This window comes from Notamacropus eugenii, chromosome 2, assembly GCF_028372415.1.
Source record: "Notamacropus eugenii isolate mMacEug1 chromosome 2, mMacEug1.pri_v2, whole genome shotgun sequence".
NCBI classification, from domain to species: Eukaryota; Metazoa; Chordata; class Mammalia; order Diprotodontia; family Macropodidae; genus Notamacropus; species Notamacropus eugenii.
In genome coordinates this window covers 343,579,662-343,596,327 of record NC_092873.1, presented here as the reverse complement: position 1 = coordinate 343,596,327, position 16,666 = coordinate 343,579,662, and the positions used below count along the sequence as shown (strand labels likewise).

The window sequence follows — 16,666 nt, the reverse complement described above, 5'->3', positions numbered from 1 at the left end:
TGGATAGAGTGCTAGGCCTGGAATCAGGAAGATCTAAGTTCACATCTGACCTTGGATATTTACCAGCAGCTGTGTGCCCTGGGTAAATCACTTAACCTTGTTTGCCTCAGTTTCTTCATGTACAAAATGATCTGGAGAAAGAAATGGCAAACCATTTCAAGTGTCTTTGCCATGAAAACCCCAAATGAGGTCAGTAAGTGTAGAAAATGAATACTAAACAACAGATTTAGAAACTGAGACCCAGAAATATTATGTGACTGATCCAATATCACTCAGATGGTAAATAGCAGAGCTGGGACTTTTGACTTCAAGTCCAGCAATCTTTTCATAATATCAGCCTGCCTGTTTAGAAAAAAAAGAACTCCCATGACAGAGAAGAGAGTTCATAAGACACAGGTCTCCGAAGAGAAGAAACCAAACCTCCAAATCTAAATCTATTTTTATTTGAAGTTTACTTGAGTACAAGCTGTCATCACTGTCATCATCTCATCATCTCATCATCATCGATACGCAGAATTATAAAAGAACTGTACCAGAGAGGTATAAAAATATGCAGTTTGCTGTAGGTAATGACCCCTGAATCACCAAGCTTTAAAAATACACAAAAGATTTGCACAACATTGGCTTTTGACATTGATAATGGCTCTTATAAAAATATAAAGCTAAAACAGGAATTTACACTCCAGAGAAAGACTGTGATAAACAAAGAACACACAACATTCCATCAACTAACCATCCATTTAGCAAACAAGACAGTGGCACAGAATTTTATTTTTTCAAACAAACAAACAAATCACATAAGACTTTAAAATTTTACCTGATCAAGTAATCTGCCCTTCTAAAAAAAAATTACGACTCATCCACTCCACCAAAGACGCAATAAGCATTTCTTCCTTTTCCAGTTTAAAAACAGTTAGCAGTGTAACAGCACAAATTTGCCTGTGGCCCTCACACTTTAACCAGTTACAGTTTCAGGGTAAAAATGAAATAAATACACATAAAATAAATAGGTAATTGCAAAAGAATACCACACAAGTTCTATGTCAGAACATGTTAATGCTTCTCAGGTATGAAGGGATTTTTTTTTTCAGTCACAGCTTTGAGGAGATTGAAAAGGAATACTGCAGAGAAATCCGCCAAAGAGCAGGCACCAAGCATAAGCTGTCCCCAGCTCCCTGCTACATACAGCATCGTTTTATTGCTTATGTCAGGAAAAAGAAATAAACCAACAAAAAGTTTTGCCATTAATTCCAGGGCCAGGATTAAGAATATCTGAACCAAAAAACTGCAGACAGGACTGCAGTCCGCATGAGGATTTGCCCTGCTCTAACGGGTTCCCAGATGCACTCCCTTCCTTCTTGATTAGACTCAGAATATCAGAGCTGTAAAGGATTTTAAGGGTCATGTAGAACAGATCCCCTAATTGGACACAGGAGTTTAGGTGCCTCCTTGCGTTCTACTCTAGCTGGGGGAAACAATTTCTTCCAAATCATTTTCTTATACTTTGACCTAAATTTTTAGGATTGAAACCAAGGTGGAAACCGTTGTGTGTTTAGACCCGGATATTTCTTTAGTTTCTCACAACAGTAGAGATCTCTCATTCCATCACCACCCCTCCAATAGAGACCCACCCTCCAATACAGAGTTAATCAGCATCTAACAATGCCTTCCCAACCCTATGCTCGCTGCCTCTCAGGGGACATTTGGCCAATGTTTAAAACAGGCACTTGATAATGAGTTGTCTAGGATATGCTCAATGGATACAGGATTTATTTGATGGCTCCTGACTTGAAGGATGCCATTTTTATGGCATCTTGATAACACTTGAATACCAGAGCCTTCCTCCATCCTCAAAGATCCTTAAAAGTTTGAAGGACCATCACAAGTCATCTAATTGGATCAGTACATGACCAGGAATCCTCTCTCTCCCCATCCTACTTTAGCACAGTTCAAATTGTTGGGAAATTTTTCCTTCAAGGAAGCAGAAATCTACTTCACTCTACCTTCTACCCATTGGTCCTAGTTCCGCCCTTGTTCCTTTCCAGTTCTACTGTCTTGCAGGGGAGTCAGCCTAGTGGTACAAAATCAAACCTGGCTGGTTAAAAGGAAGGAGATGCTGTTAACTCCTGTTAGATGGACAGACTTTTGGATTCCTTACTCTCACAACCTCTTTTCTCCCTTTTTGGGACCTTCCAAAGTCCTATATATCAATCACAAACAGCAGATGAACAAGAACTCCAAAGTCCAAAAGAGGTTTCTCCAGCAGAAAGATGAAGGCGGATGCAGCCTCTTTCAAGGCCTCATGACCCTTGCCCGTTTTACACAAGGAGCCCTGATAGACAAAGGGCCCCAGCAGCCTTGATCCTCTCAATTTCCCTTTGGTTATAAGAAGCCATTTCCTTCACTTTCAAGGGTTCAGTATTCCCCTGCTCTGGCTGCAGAACAGGGCAGGCAGTCCAAGGCACTTAATATCAGAAGCACAGCTTCTCTCTCATGGCTCTCTGAGCCAAGGGGATTCCAAATGCTGGGTCACAAAGGCCAGTCCCTTAGTCCTCACATTGGCCCCTCTGTTGGGGATAGAAAGGACTTCCCTTTCTCAGAGGCCATCGTTTGTCACTGGGGGACCCAGTTCTGTGGCCTCTTGGAAATAGTAAGGCTGGAAGAGCCTCTCCTGGCTACAGAGTTCCATGGCTCTGTAGGTGTGGGAGAGGAGGTGGGGGAACCGTGATGTGAAATAACGGACAAAATCTTCAGGGATCGAGCCCAGGGTCTCCTGCACAGCTTCAGGGAGCTCCCTGTAGTGGTGCTTCTGCAGAGACAACACAAAAAGACAAGCATTTGGCTTTGTGATTGGGAATTCCGTTTAATTTGACAAGCCTGGCTAGGATTCCCTAACTGAAGCCCAAGTGTCTGCCAAATCAGAATCTTCTCCTCATAAAACAGAAATTAAATAGTCAGAAGTTTTAACCATTAAGCTCTTCACCAGCTGCAAATCAGACTAGACCATTAAGTGCCTTTTATGTACAAAGCACTGGGCATGCAAAACCAAAACAGGCCCTATTCTCAAGAAGCTACATTTTACTGAGGTGAAACAACAGGTATGGTGATTAAAAATATGTCTATATGTGTAATATATAGAAATATATGAAAATAAAATATGAAGCAGTTATATATAGGTAAATATGTGTGTGTGTGTGTGTGTACATGTGTACGTGTGTATACACATACAAAGTAATGTCAGAGAGGCAAGGTGAAATCAGAAAAGAGAGTGTGCAGGAGGTAGAGCTTGAGCTGAGACTTGAAGAGAACAAGGGACTGATTCCAAAAGGTAGAAATGCCAAGGGAATCCCCCAGGGAAGGGGAAAAGCCTAAGCAAAGGTATGGAAGGGGAAGATGGGAACTCACATATGAGGAAACATCAACCAGATCAACTTGGCAGCAACACAGAGTGCATGAAGGAAAGTAATATGGAATCAATGACAAGTTTCATTTGCTCTGAGGGACATTTGGAAAGGCTCTTTTTATTATATAAAGAGGAAAATGTTAATGACATTTTAAAAGAAGTCTACCCCTTTTCTTAGATTCCTAGGCATAAGAAAAAAGAAATAATGAGTAATTCACCCCTCTCCTGGCCTTGTGTGACTTCCCCAGGCCATCCTAGGAGGTTGTCTTATAATGGACAAGCTAACCTTAGAAAAAACAAAAAGAGAAAGAATTGCACTACAAAGGCCTATCACTCCTTATTTAAGAAAGGGGCAGATAGTCTCAATAACCAAGAATTCCAAATGACCCCAAGGTTCACCAAGAAAATAATCAAAGATGTAGGGATTACTGAGCCTTAGGAAAGCTTACGTTACATTGCGTCTTCCATTTCTAGTAAGTGTGCATTTCTAGAATTGGTTTCTAACTGTACAGTCTGAGAAAATGCCATGAACCTGTAAGGGGAGATTTGTGACCTATGGCCAGCTGGACAAGTTGCCTCTCTTGTGCTTCCCAGGGACTGTGGCTCAAGTACCCAGAAACATTAAGCGCTCTGTCATCATGGGCATTTACCTAGACAACTTTGTAAGCGTAACTTGACCTTCAGTCCAAGTTTATTAGGAACATCTAGACAGAGAAAGCCACATAAAAAGTTGCAAAGGGATAGTGATTGCTAAGCACACAAGCATCAGAGAGGTCAGCCCTATGACGCCTTAGTTATGTGTTTCAATTCTACTAGAGAAAATACTAGTTTAGTGAGGGAAATAATCTCTCTCCTCAGCCAAACAAAGCAAGGACTGGCAGGCCTTCTGGTGCCAACCTGCAATGTGGGAAAAAGAGGAGCCTCTGTCTACTTCCTTCAATCTGGACATCCTTGTGCAAACCCTTTACCTTATTTCTCATAGCCCGGAGAAGATCTCTTACAGAACCCCCTTTATAGGTTCTGAATTTTCGAAGATCTGGAAAAGGAAAAAGACATAATGATGAAAACAAGCTTAATATATGAAGAACAGTATGAAAAACTAAGAGCTAATATAATCTGTAATGAGGAGATATTAGAGTGAGGTAAAGCATTATCCATTGTCACCACTCTTTATTATTTAATAAGATGAGAAAAAGAAACTGAGAAAATAAGCCCAGTCAAAGAAGGGGCAAAGTGCCTCTATCTGTAGATGCCATGATGGGTTTCTTAAAGAATACCAGAGATCAAAAGAAAAATTAATTAAAATAATTAGTCACTTCAGGAAAATAGTATTATATAAATAAACCAGTACAAGTCGGTCTTTCTGAATATTACCTGCCAAGTCCTGCAGAAGAAAACGAAAGAAGTTTTATTCAAATTAATGATAAAATACACAAAATATCTAGGAGTCTACCTACCAAGACACACGCAGGACTCACATGACTACAATGACAAAATACTTTCTACAGAAACAAAGGAAGACTTAAGTAATTGGAGGAAAATTCAGTGGGCATGGTTGGGTTGCAACAAGGTTGGGTTGTGCAAATATAATAGAAATTATTTTAAAAATTATAATTAAAAAAACCTAATTTATTTACCTAGACTTAGTGCCATATCAGTCTAACTATCAAGAGAGTATTTTATACAACTAGATAACATAGTAATAAAATCTAGAGAAAGAAAAGGTTAAGAATCTCAAAGGAAATCATTTTTTAAAAGTAGGAATGAGGGAAGCCTAGCATAGCCGGATATCAGATTATACTACATAGCAAGAATCGACAAAACTACTTGGTACCGGGTAACGAGAAAAAGCTAATCACTGGAACGGACTAAGTAAACAAGACCTAGAGGCAAATATAATACCCAGTGTTCAATAAACCCAAGGACATTGACTACCAGAGTACACAAAATATGGAAACTGGAAAATCTGGAAATCATCTTGGCAGAAATTAGTTAGAAACACATCTCATACCCTATACACAACATAAGCTGTAAAACTGATTCACGGTCTAAACATTACATCATAAAAAATTAGAGGAGAATGGGAGGTGACACTTTGCACAATTATCACAAGGTGTAAAATTCTTAATTAAACAAGGGAATAAAGATGATTATAGAAGATAAAATGGACAGTTTGATTATGTAATGTTGAAAAGCTTTTACAAGAACAAAATGAATCCTGCTATAATTAAAAGAAAAACAGTTAATTGGGAAAAGTCTTTATAGCAAATATATCTCACAAAGGTCTAAGATCTAAGACACCGAAGGAACCAATGGATAAGAATGAGAACCATTCCCCAATGGATCAAAGGCTAGAACTGTCAGTTTTCAAAATGAGAAATTAAACTTATCAATAACTATAGGAAAGAATGTTCCATCACCAATAACAGGAGAAACTGGAGAACAGTATGATTCCAAATCATGTTTTTGCTCCCTCCAGATAACCAGCTGTCTTTTTATGGGTTTCTAGACACATCAATTGGATACACCAAGCACTAAAGCTGAGTTGATAAAGGTGGAGAGGAAGAAAGTGGCCTCTTTCTTCAATATCCCCACCTTTCTCCTTTTTCTACTTATCTTGGACTCTTACGGGTATTCATCTAAGACTGTTCAAGTGCTGCCATTTCCTGGAGGCCTTTCCCAGATACTAGCGTCATCCCCTCTGAAGTTATCATCATTTAATTAACAAGGAAAAGTTCCATAGACACATAAAATTTTTTAGCAACCTTTTTTTGTAGTGTTAAAGAACTAGAAAGAAAGTGGTTGCTCATCCTTTGGGAATGGCTAAACAAACTGTAGTTTCTAAATGTAATGATTGTTGTTTAGTCGTTTTTCAGTTATGTCTGACTCTTTGTGACCCCATATGGGGTTTTCTTGGCAAAGATCCTGGAGTGATTTGCCATTTCCTTCTTCAGGTCATTTTACAGATGAGGAAACTGAGACAATCAGGGTGAAGTGACTTATCCGGTGTCACACAGCTAGTAGGTATCTGAGGACAGATTTGAAGTCAGGTCTTCCAGACTCCAAGCCCATTGCTCTATCCACCGCACTGCCTAGCTAACCCTTAATGTAATAGTTCTAACTTTCATCCTGGCCTCAGATAGCCTCGGCAAGTCATTTAACCCCAAGGATAATAATAATAACTACCTCCTAGGGTTATTGTGAAGATCAAATGAGGAAATACTTGTAAGGCATTACCTGTCTGGAGTGGAACAGTAATATTTTCCCTCCAGTCCATTTTGACCACTCCTCTCCCTCCTCTTTCTAATTGCTTCACTATGGGACCATCTAAGGCCTCCTTCTCTATCCGGTCACTCACGTCCTGTAAGAGAATCAAAAAAGACAACACATTGAAGGACGGTTTTCTGATATGTGGAGAATGAAGATGGACGCTTCGAGTCACAAAACGCTGAGAGCACCCTGAGTGAGTTAGTTCTGTCCCAGAAAGGTCCAGTTCAGCTCAGAAGAAGAAGAAGTGCAGTGGGTGTGTAGTTAGGGTTCAGATCTCAGTTTTGTCAATTACTACCTTCTGACCTTGGGTAAGTTACTTGGAGTTTTGGGGCCTCAGTGTCCTCAACTGTAAACAAAAGTTAAACTTGATGATCTCTAAGGTTCTGGCTTTTAGTCTATGATATTAAGCAGAATCTATGCATTGTATACTTGCTGCTTTCTGCTTCTGGCTATATTCCTGCCAAGTAGTGGCAAGAAGATTTGGGGGCAGCTGGGTGGTGCAGTGGATAGAGCACCAGCCCTGGAGTCAGCAGAAGCTGAGTTGCAATTCAGCCTCAGACGTGATACTTTCTAGCGGTATGACCCTGGGCAAGTCATTTAATCCTGACTGCCCCCCAAACAAATACTGGACTTGGAAGTAGGAGTCTTGGTTTGAAATCTTGGCTCGGCTGCTTACTCTCTGGGTCTCAGTTTTCTAACATGTAAAAGGAGAGGATTTGCAAAAGGAAGAGATAGGAAAAGGAATTCCAATCCAAATCATTACAGAATGTTTTAAGTATCTGGGAGTCAGTTTACCAAGGCACAAAACAACTGTATGATTTCATCAGAACTATTTGGTACTGGTTAAAAAATAAAAGAGAATGATCAAGAGCGGCAAAAGAACAACGTAGCATAGGATCCGATATCCTCAAAGTCTCCAACTTTGGGTAAGATCTCACTGTTCAACAAAAACTGCTGGGAAAACCAGAAAGCAATTTGGCAGAAGTCAGGCAAAGACCAACATCTTACACCACATACAAGGAACTCCAAATAGATAGATGTTTTAGATATAAAAGATCAGATCATAAACAAATTAGAGGCACAAGACAGAAAATACCTTTCAGATCTATGTTCATGATTAAATACGGGAGAAAAGGGATTACAGAAGATAAAATGGACAACTTTAATTACATGATTTAAAACATTAGTTTTCTACAAACTTAAATTTTAAAATTTAAATTAAATTTAAAAAATTTTTTTAAATTTATAAATTTAAAAATTAGTTTTGTACAAACAAAACTAATGTGAAACAAATGAGGAAAAAAATTTTTACAGGTAGTTTCTTTGATAGAGGTCTTATATACAGGCTATATGAGGAGCTGATTCAAGTTTTTAAAACTTAATAAGCACTCCCCAAGTTTGGTCAAAGGATATGAATAGGCATTTTTAAAAGGGAGGCATCCAAGTTATTAACAAGCACATGAAAAATACTCCACTAACAATTAGAAAAACTCAAGTTAAAACAACTCTGTGGTGTTGAATTTATTACACATTTGAAAATAAATGAGGGTACACATATTAACAGAGATTCAGTTTCACATAAAACCTACTCCTATTCTACTGTATAGAATAAAGTGATTATTTTAAATGATGTTTGTAAAGTTCAGAATAAAGAAAAACGAGAAAGAAAAAAATAAACTTTAAAAGGCCATAAAAAGACAAACTAAAAATAAAATGAGATAGTTGGGCTAGGTAATCCATAAGGTGTTTCTTTTAGCTTGAAATCCTACGATATTGAGAATTTTTTTTATATATACACCCCCAAAGAAATTTATTCATATAGATATACATATAGCATGAAATTGGTAACATAGCATTTACAAAACACATTTACTTATATGTGCATATATACATACACACACATATATGTACAGAGTGTAATATAATTACATACATGTATATATATATGTGTGTGTGTGTATGTACACACACACACACACACACACACACACACACACACACACAAAGATATTACTTCTCCTACTCAATAAGCCCCACAGCCTTCAGTTCTCTTGGCAAAAGCACTCGCTGTATACCACAGCTACACCATGATTCCCTTGCCACTGCTCTCACTGCAGAGGTTCCAAAGTTTCAGTGGCTCCCTGTTGCCTCTGGGAGAAAATATAAACTCATGTCCAGAACACAACCTGTTACTTCACACTCCTTACCGCAGCCCATCCCTCTTCCAGACTTCCCTATTTTCTGCTGAGGGTACCACCATCCTTCCAGGCTTAAAGATCTGCAACTTCTTAGCACACATCCCATCAGTTACCAACTAGCCGCCTTCACCTCTACAACAACTCTCTCATCCATCCCCAATTCCATTATCTTTATAGTCACTGCCTTGGTTTGGACCCTCACCATCTCCAGGCCTCAACTATTGTAATTATGTAGTCTCCTAATTGTTCCCCTTAAGTCTTTCCCCACTCTAATCACAGTTGTCAGTGATTTTCCTAAAACACAGGTCTAAGGATTTCAGTCCCCCTACTCAATAAGCTCCAGTGTTTTTATGATAAAATATTATTATACATAACAATATATTATAAAACAATATTTTATAAAACAGATAACATTTTATAACATAATATTAAATGTATAAAAAGTTATAACAATTTATTACAACATTTATTATATATATTATGTATATGTATATCGCTTTAAGATTTGTAAACCACTTTCTATATTTTCTCTCATTTGATCCTCATGATACTCTGGTGAGGTAAGTGCTATTATTATCCCCATTTTACAGATGAGCAAATTGAGGTTTAGAAAGGTCCAGTGAGGAATGTACCCACTCATGATTCCTCAGTGGGTGGAGAGGGCCCCCAGGCAGCTGAACACACCACAAGTGTAGATCACAAAACTACAAGGTGGCTTACTTGATGTTCTTGTATATGACATGCCATCTCCAGCCTTTGTACTTTTGCACTGGCTGTCCCAAGCCTGAAATACTCTTCTTTCTTACTTCTGTCTCTTGGAAACCCATAATAAGACTCAGCTCAAGTGTCACCTGAAGCTGTCCTTAGTCTCACACCATTGGTGATTTCCTCCCTCCCTCCCCCTCCCATAAAATTACGTTTTATTTATTCTGTATATATCTATATACATGTTGCTGCTCCCAGGAGACTTGTAAACTCCTTGAGGACAGGTTTCTTTGGATACTTTGGATACAGAGGATGTGCCTATCACAAAGTCTGACATAGAAAGTGCTTAGTGAACATCTGTTGAATAGAATTGGATTGTCAAATTAGGGTTGAGGACCCAAATAGAGAAAAATCAACATTCTAAATGAAAGCTTTCAACCCTCAGTCAAAAGCCGTGTTTCAATGTCTTTATGCGCTTCACTTTTCCTCTGGAAGAATGGAACACATTAAAAACACAGGCACACATGCATACACTTGCGTGTACATGCACATACACTACCTGAAAAAACTGCAGCTGCTTCTCTAAGCCCCAGAAGAATGGGTGTTTTAGCACGTGCTGGGCCGAGGGTCGTTTCTGAGGATCCATAGCAATCATTTTTTCTATTAGTTCATGAGCAATGATGTCTTCTATATGGAAGGAAAAGAAATCCACAAATCACTCACTGGTCACTAGCAATGACTTGCCTCCAGTCAAGGTGGTCCATGGGTGCCACCTGCTAAGGTAAAGACCGTAGTCGCAAGGATTCTCAGGGATCAGAAAAAACAAATCTAGCCATCAGACAAAGGGCTACACTGGTCCAAAGATGGGACAATCACATACATTCTGAGCTAGACCATGGACCATAGAGCTCTTTCTTATCATTTGGCTAAGTGCCTGGCACATAATAACTGTTTTAACAAAGACCTGTTGACAAGCACCAACAGTTGTTAGAGTCTACTTAAGCTAGTGGTTCTTAACCTGGAATTCATGAACTTGATTTTTTTATATTTTGATAACCATATTTCAATCTAATTAGCTTCCTTTGTCATCCTATATATTTTGTCTTATGCATTTACAAACATTCTTTTGAAAAGGGGACCATGGTTAAGAATTTTTGACTTAGGATCAATGCGCTCAAGGTCATGCTGGGACAGATTGGTTGTGTTCTTTGTTCTTAAAGAGGACCAAAATGACATCTCTATGCTGGGGTCAAGGTATAGTGTGTCCAAACAGTGGCTGATCAGACCAATATGAGCTTGGAAGACTCTACCACAGGTCGGGCATAAGTAGTCCGTGTGAACATTTGGAGTGGAGTTAGCTCTACCTTTGTGCATCTCACAACAGATGGGTCAAATGGTGGCCCTCAGGCTGCCCAGAACAATTCTGAGCATTGTACCCACCCATGATTCCTCAGTGGATGGAGAGGGCCCCCAGGCACCTGAACGAACCACATGCCCTGGTAGTTCTCATGACTTACCATGTTTCTCTGGATGCAAACAGTCAAGGCTGTAGGCACCAAGGAGAATGTTGGCTTGCCGCTGCAGGGACTTGCCAAATGGGTGGTTGCCATCAGATATCACATAGTAAAAGACACAACCCGCAGAGAAAATGTCCACTGTGTAAGTCTGAAAAAGGATATGCAGCTCATGAGTTCTTCAGGGAGCTCACCCTCTCTGCTTGATCAATTCATTCATTCACTTAATAAACATTTCTAAAGCATGGTCTAGGTGTCAGGTATTCTGTTAGGTACCAGAGATACAAAGACAAAAATGAAAGTCTGCGCTCAGGGAGTTTATATTCTACTTCAGGGTAAATTCCTATTCAACTCAAACAAGGACCATTTCTTCCAGAAATTTCTCCCCAGGCTTCTTCATTTGCAAAACTGTTTTCCTTCTCACAACCAAATGAGATAAAGTATGTAAAGTACTCTGAAATCTTGAAGCATTTTACATACACACACATACATGTGTATGCATGTGTGTATGTATATATGTACACATAAATTTATCATAATCTCATGTAGCATTTAATTTCATAACTTTCTGATGCACTTATTATATAATTTTGTATATTACAGTTACATGCATTGGCATCTTACTACTCTGTGAGTAATAATCCACAAAGGCAGGAACATCATTTCATCTTGTCTCCTGAATTAGGACCCTGCATACATTACATTAGACACTTAATAAATTTGTATGGTTTGCATTGTTACTTAACACTTAGGGGGAAAGGGAGGGGAATAGACATTTATATAGCACCTGTATGCCAGGCATGTGCTAAGTGCTCTACAGATCTCATTTGATCCTCATCATAACTCTGGGCAGTAGTTGTTATTATTTTCCCCATTTTACAGATGGGGAACCTGAGGCAGAGGGCAAGTGACTTGCCTGAGGTCACACTGCTAGTAAGTGTCTAAGGCAGATTTGAATGTAGGTCTTCCCGACGGCAGGCCCAGTGCTATTGTTATCCCTCTTTTACAGATGAGGAAACCAAGGCTGAGAGCCATTAAGGGATTTGTCCAGGATCACACAGCTAGTAAATCTGTGGTCAGATTTGAAATCAGGAAGAGGAGTCTTCCTTGCTCCAGCTGGGCCTGGGGCTCTATCTACTGTGCTGCCCTATTTGTTCTTTAGGGCATCACAAAACCAGAGAATGTCAAAGGCGTTAGAGATCATCTCATTCAAGCTCCTCATTTTAAAGATAAGGAAACTGAAGTCCAAAAAATGAAAATGATTTGTTCAAGGTCCCATGGCCTTTTTGGGATTTGAACTTGGGCCTTCTGATGCCAAATCTAATGCTTTTTCAATAGTGACCCCAGGCTGAGCTTGGTGGGGTAACTGAGAAAAGTAGGAAACCTAATTCTTATTCCCCTTGGTGATAGATGATTAATTGGACCTCTATTTCATTCTAATCGTTATTAGTTTGATATGATTCTGCAGGGGTGGTGATTGTAAGTTCTGTATATTAGGCCCCAGAACTGTGAACTGCAGATTGTAAGTTCACTTGCTTAATCATAGGAAGCTAACTTAGATGATCTCCACCCTTGTTTTTGCCTTGTTATGGCAACCAAGTCCAACATGGCGGAGGTGACTCAATGACATGGGAAGTTCCCCAGCTATTTCTGTTGCCCCTCCGTCCCTCATTACCCCTCTATTGCCCAACATGAGGAGATGGCCATGAGCACTTGGCCAACAAGTGACCCTGCCTGTCAGCCCAGTGGCCCATGCATATGTTTTGACATCTGTTTATCAGACCAGCCCCAAGAATCTGTTGTTCTTCTGCTCAGTGGGACCTCCTGAAAGGTCAAGACAGGCTTGTCAAGGTCTGCTCATCTGTTCCTTTGTCAACCAATGGGATTCTGTATTTTGTGTAGACCCCCTTGGAGGATCAAGGCCAAGATCTATCAACCAATAAGACTCTGTACTTTACTGTGCCTCTTCTGTATCATCTGGGTACCAAGTGCTATAAAACTAAGGCCTTGGAAGAAGGAGGCATCTCAGATCATGGGGAAGATCTGGGGTCCACATTATTAGAGGGTGCTATGGACCCTTTAACAGAGTGCTGTTGGCTTGGAGCTCTGCCTCAAGTTCCTTTTATTGTAGGTTGGACACTTGTGGACCCCATCCCTCCCCTATTTTGCCTTTTAGCAGCTATAACCATCATGAAAAAACTATGGACACACCAAATCTACTTCCACAAATTCTAAAACCTTTTCCCCCTTTAATTATAAAGTACAGTGAAGAAATATGGGTAGGGGGCAAGAAATCAGCAAGTCAAACTTCTTTTAGAAGATCCTTGTTAAGGGAAAAAAACACTTTTACAAGTCTGCCACAGGTTCTAAGCCAGAGGAAAATGGAAGATAGTGCTCTGATCTCTTTGCCCAAGGCAAAGGGCCAAGCACAGATCCCCGGAATACGCTATTATACCTATGGATTCAAGTTCCTATAATATTTACTCATATACTGTGACAAAAACAGTGCATATATGAAGAAATAATCAGCATACAGGATTAGTTGCTCTGATGTTAACTGTAAGAACCAAACATTTAGTTATATTGATAATCAAGATGTACATGATTTCCTTTGATACCTTAAATGTATTCAGTGGATTAAACGTGGCTCTTGTAAACTGCCCTCTAATTGTATTAAAACACTTAAATACAGTACCAGGATGTCATTTCTCAACAACAACAAAAAAACCCAACCAACTCCCCTCCTCCAAAAAGACCCTGAAAAACTTATGTGTGCCACATTAAAACTGACTTAGTAACAACTAATCTGTGAATTAGTCATGACTCCAACTATATCTACTTCCTACTTTTCCAGCTTCTCCACAAGAATGGCATGAGATACTTCATCGAATGTTTTGTTAATATTTAGGTAAAGTGGCAGCAGTAATAGTAATTACTATTAATTGATCAATCAACATTTATTTAATACCTACTAGATGCTAGCCACTGTTCTAAGTACTGGATTATCATTATTTATAATAGAATAATAATTATTATTATAACAGCCAGAATTTTCAGAGAACTTTCAGGTTTGCAAAGTGCTTTACAAACATCTCATTCTATACTCCCAACAATCCTGGGAGGTAAGTGATACTATCATCCATATTTTACAGATGGGGACCATGAGGCAAACAGAGCTTAAGTGACTTGCCCAGCATCACATAGCTGGGCAAGTATCTGAGATTGGATTTTAATTCAGGTCTGTACCACCCAGCTGCAGAAAGAGAGCTATGATTGGGCTGAAACATGGTGAAAATAAAAGATCTGTGTCATATTCACTAAATGTTTTAAAGTCTCCCTGGCCACTTAGAAGGTCCCAATGTCTGCAGGCAGTAGCCTCATAGAATCTCAAGCTTCCTCCAGAGCCCAGCTCAAATATCAGGTGGCAAGTGAGGCAGAAGAAACCTGAGTTTCTAATATTTGGGAATTCTTGACCTTGTACTTAAGAAATCTCTACCCTGGAGGTGGGTGTAGTTTATCTAATGTAGGTCTTGGGTATTTGGGGAAAGAAGTTCTGCTACTTACCGGATTCTCTTTGCAATCTTCACTCAGCATCTCTGGTGCAATCCATCCCTCAGTGCCTGGCACCCCGGAGCGGCGGCTAAAACTGTGCCTACCTACTGCCAGCTTCTTGCAGAGGCCAAAGTCAGAGATCATAGCCTTGATCTTGCCATGTGCATTGGGCATGGAGAGGAGAATGTTGTGGGGTTTCAGGTCTCTGTGAACTAATGCAAAATTCTAGGTCAGCCCAATGTTTGTTAGTTACAACATCTGGTACCATCCCAGGGTAATATAGGACTGGATCCCCCTCACCACCCTTCTTTGAGGAGTTCCTTTAAAGCTGTTTGGAGGGAAATGCTGGAAGAGTTCAAGTGGGTTGCGGCTGGTACTACTCCGCCAACTTGGCACCCCCTACCACCACCAACAGCTTTCTAATGTACTGTCAGCCACTTCGAGGTGTCCTGGCTTTCAATGTTGTATGACCCCTTTATAGGAAGTGATTTAGGCTTAGGGTAAACCACTTCAAAATGAGGCTAGGAGGATAATTTCTCTCCTCTTTGTGTTCCTTCTGCTAGCACCTTAAATTCAACATGATGCCCAGAACAACGTATCACCTTTTGGAGTAGCTATTCACCAGCTACGTGGCAAAGAGGTCAAACTGAGCCAAATATCAGAGTAATTCAGAGTGGCCACCTTCACAAGGTGGTCTTCCTGACCTTTTCTTGCCATTGAGCTCCAATGACTCTGGAGGAGAGAATGAGGCTGATGACCTTGCACAGCCCTGCCTCAAGTAAATCCAATTCACTTGCAAGTCAAGACATCACTCTTGTGCAACAAGGAAAGGCCCCCAACAACATGCACTGAGTCCAATCAGGAGAGAGTCTCACCAATGCTGAGGGAGTGAAGATAAGCAAGCCCTGACGTTGTCTGCTGCAACAAGGTGATGGGCTCTAAGCCAAGGTGAGCAAAGTCCTTCTGTTCCACGTACTGTAGTAAGAATAATGATGATGATGATTATTATAATAATAGCTATTATTATAATGTTTTCTGTGTGTATGATATGTTATGGTTCTCCAGTGTAGGTTTTGATAAAGCCCACTGGGATTCAAATGGAGCCACCTGATCATGTCTTTAAACCCAAAGCATTCAGGCTCTCACAGATTGGCCCAGCCCAACCCTCACTTGCTCATTGTTTGAGTTTCATGCCTCGGAGTGTAAATAGCAATTGTTTCTATTCTAGCCAGAGGGTCTTCCCTTCCCAGGTGACTCTTTTATGAAGGCAAATTAAGCCATCTTTTGCCTCAATTCTTACTTAGCCTTTAACTACTAAATGGGTGTTGCCTCAGACAAACTGAGACCTGGGAAAGACCTTAGCTTAAAAAGGCCAAGGTCTCCCACTGCATCCTGGGCCACCACCGGTCATCCTGACCTGTTCTTGCCATTGAGCTCCAATGACTCTGGAGGAGAGAGTGAGGCTGATGACCTTGCACAGCCCTGCCTCACGTAAATCCAATTCACTTGCAAGTCAAGACATCACCCTCCTGATGTCACTGGTCTTCTTCAATAATAAAGGACGAACAACAAGCTCATGTACAATATCCTTTGATCCTTATGGCAACCTCGGGAGGTCAGGTATTGCACCCCCATATCATACATGAGGAAACTGAAACCAAGGATGGTTAAGGGACTTGTCCCAGGTCATTCAGGGAGATCTGTCTAAGCTAAACTAGAGTTCAGAGTCCAAATTAGGTATTCTAACTCAGTCACAACTCCTTCTGCTCTACCATACCTCCTCTTACACAGCAGGCTACCTCTGACAGAGACACTAAGATGGCATCAGAACACAATCTTGGGACATTCCTCTTCCTGCTGACCTTCTCAGGTTTCGTTTCTCATTTTGTGTACATTTCAACAGCCTTCAGGACAGAAAGAATTGGGTGCTAAGCTATTTTTAAAAACAGGCAATGGTTTCTATCCTGTTTCATAAGCTTTGCCATCATTATACTATATGCCACGCCATGCTGATCTCTCCATTT

General features: G+C 40.2%; 1 protein-coding gene across 5 annotated transcripts in view; it reads right to left on the bottom strand.

Annotated features, from left to right (window-relative positions):
- Positions 1–1,464: 1,464 nt before the first annotated feature.
- Positions 1,465–16,666, bottom strand: part of ERN1 (endoplasmic reticulum to nucleus signaling 1) — a 127,944-nt gene continuing 112,742 nt past the window's right edge. For all 5 annotated transcript variants that reach the window (XM_072645820.1, XM_072645819.1, XM_072645822.1 and 2 more), the window contains 7 exons: positions 15,518–15,617; positions 14,655–14,854; positions 11,094–11,241; positions 10,136–10,263; positions 6,641–6,764; positions 4,372–4,439; positions 1,465–2,809 (listed from right to left, as the gene is read on the bottom strand). In XM_072645820.1, the coding sequence (XP_072501921.1) occupies positions 2,597–2,809; positions 4,372–4,439; positions 6,641–6,764; positions 10,136–10,263; positions 11,094–11,241; positions 14,655–14,854; positions 15,518–15,617 (981 nt within the window). In that variant the 3' untranslated portion in view covers positions 1,465–2,596. The remainder of the gene's footprint in view (positions 2,810–4,371; positions 4,440–6,640; positions 6,765–10,135; positions 10,264–11,093; positions 11,242–14,654; positions 14,855–15,517; positions 15,618–16,666) is intronic.